This window comes from Octopus bimaculoides, chromosome 27, assembly GCF_001194135.2.
Source record: "Octopus bimaculoides isolate UCB-OBI-ISO-001 chromosome 27, ASM119413v2, whole genome shotgun sequence".
Lineage (NCBI taxonomy): Eukaryota > Metazoa > Mollusca > Cephalopoda > Octopoda > Octopodidae > Octopus > Octopus bimaculoides.
In genome coordinates, this window is record NC_069007.1 from 13,575,006 (window position 1) to 13,576,389 (window position 1,384).

Genomic DNA, 1,384 nt, shown 5'->3' on the forward strand with positions numbered 1-1,384 from the left:
AGAGAGAGAGAGAGAGAGAGAGAGAGAGAGAGAGAGTCAGACAGACAGACAGGCGGACAGACAGGCGGACAGACAGGCGGACAGACAGGCGGACAGACAGGCGGACAGACAGACATATTTGTATCTCTAATGTCTAAGCAAAATATTAATATATTTATATATATCATGGACTATCTATATCGATATAGATAGACAGACATACACACAGAGATACAAACGGGCTTCCACACAGTTTCCGTCAATTAAATTCACTCACAAGTCTTTTGGAGGCCCAGAACTGTGGTAGAAGTCATTTGCCAAGGTATCATATGATGGAACTCCTACAATCAGCATAATCAATCCACAGGTAACATGTCACTCTAACCCAATCTTCTCCAGGTAAACATGTCCCTATGTTCCGAAGACACTCAGGTATTCTCGCTCTAGTAATCCCCATTAGTCCAGTATCTAATCTATCTCATCTAATCTAATCTAATTTAGATTCACCACAAGAGTCCCGTGAGGTGAATGGGGCGATTGTGAGTGGTGCGATCAAGCAATGACAAATCTGTCAGAATTGAGCGGTTGGGAGCACAAGAACACAGAACCTGCACGAGGGTGCGGAAAAGTTTATTCCAAGGCCCTGCCTTTGCCGCCATTGTCTTTATTGTTTGTTGTTGTTGTTGTTATTGCTGATGTTTCGTTAGTTTGTCAACACATATCTGTGTTTATTTGCAGGTCGTAATAACACAAAGGAAAGTCAATACTCCCAAATGTACGAAGGTAAAAGCAAATACGATTCACTGTCTTTTTTCAATATGCTTTATTTCCAGAATGTATCTAATATATCGTGTAACCGCATTTATCCGCGTGGAAGCAAACACAGCAACATCTCTCTGTTTCTCTCTATCTACCCCCCTCTCTCTCTCTCTACCCTCTCTCTCTCTATCTACCCTCTCTCTCTCTCTCTCTCTCTCTCTCTCTCTCTCTCTCTCTCTCTCTGTATGCGTATGTGTAAGCGCTTAAATCACGTATTCTTATCCTTATATAATAAATACGGATGCACGATATATATGTACATAATAAGTACATACACACACACACATACATACATACACACATACATACATATACACACACACACACACACATATATATATATATATATATATGTGTGTGTGTGTCTGCGTGTGTGTATGTGTCTGTCTATGTTTATATATGTATATGTGTGCGTGTGTGTGTGTGTGTGTGTGTATACATACATTTATATATATTTATATATATATGTGTGTATGTAAATATATGTGTGTGTATAAATATATATATGTGTATGTGTGCGTACATATACAGAAATATATATTTTATATACATATAAATATATATATACATGTATATATATATATAT

General features: G+C 37.9%; 1 protein-coding gene across 2 annotated transcripts in view; it reads left to right on the forward strand.

Moving 5' to 3' along the window:
- The window catches only part of LOC106868559 (uncharacterized), a 58,257-nt gene that overhangs the window by 24,680 nt on the left and 32,193 nt on the right, over positions 1–1,384 (forward strand). For both annotated transcript variants that reach the window (XM_014913880.2, XM_014913881.2), the window contains one exon: positions 718–762. In XM_014913880.2, the coding sequence (XP_014769366.2) occupies positions 718–762 (45 nt within the window). The remainder of the gene's footprint in view (positions 1–717; positions 763–1,384) is intronic.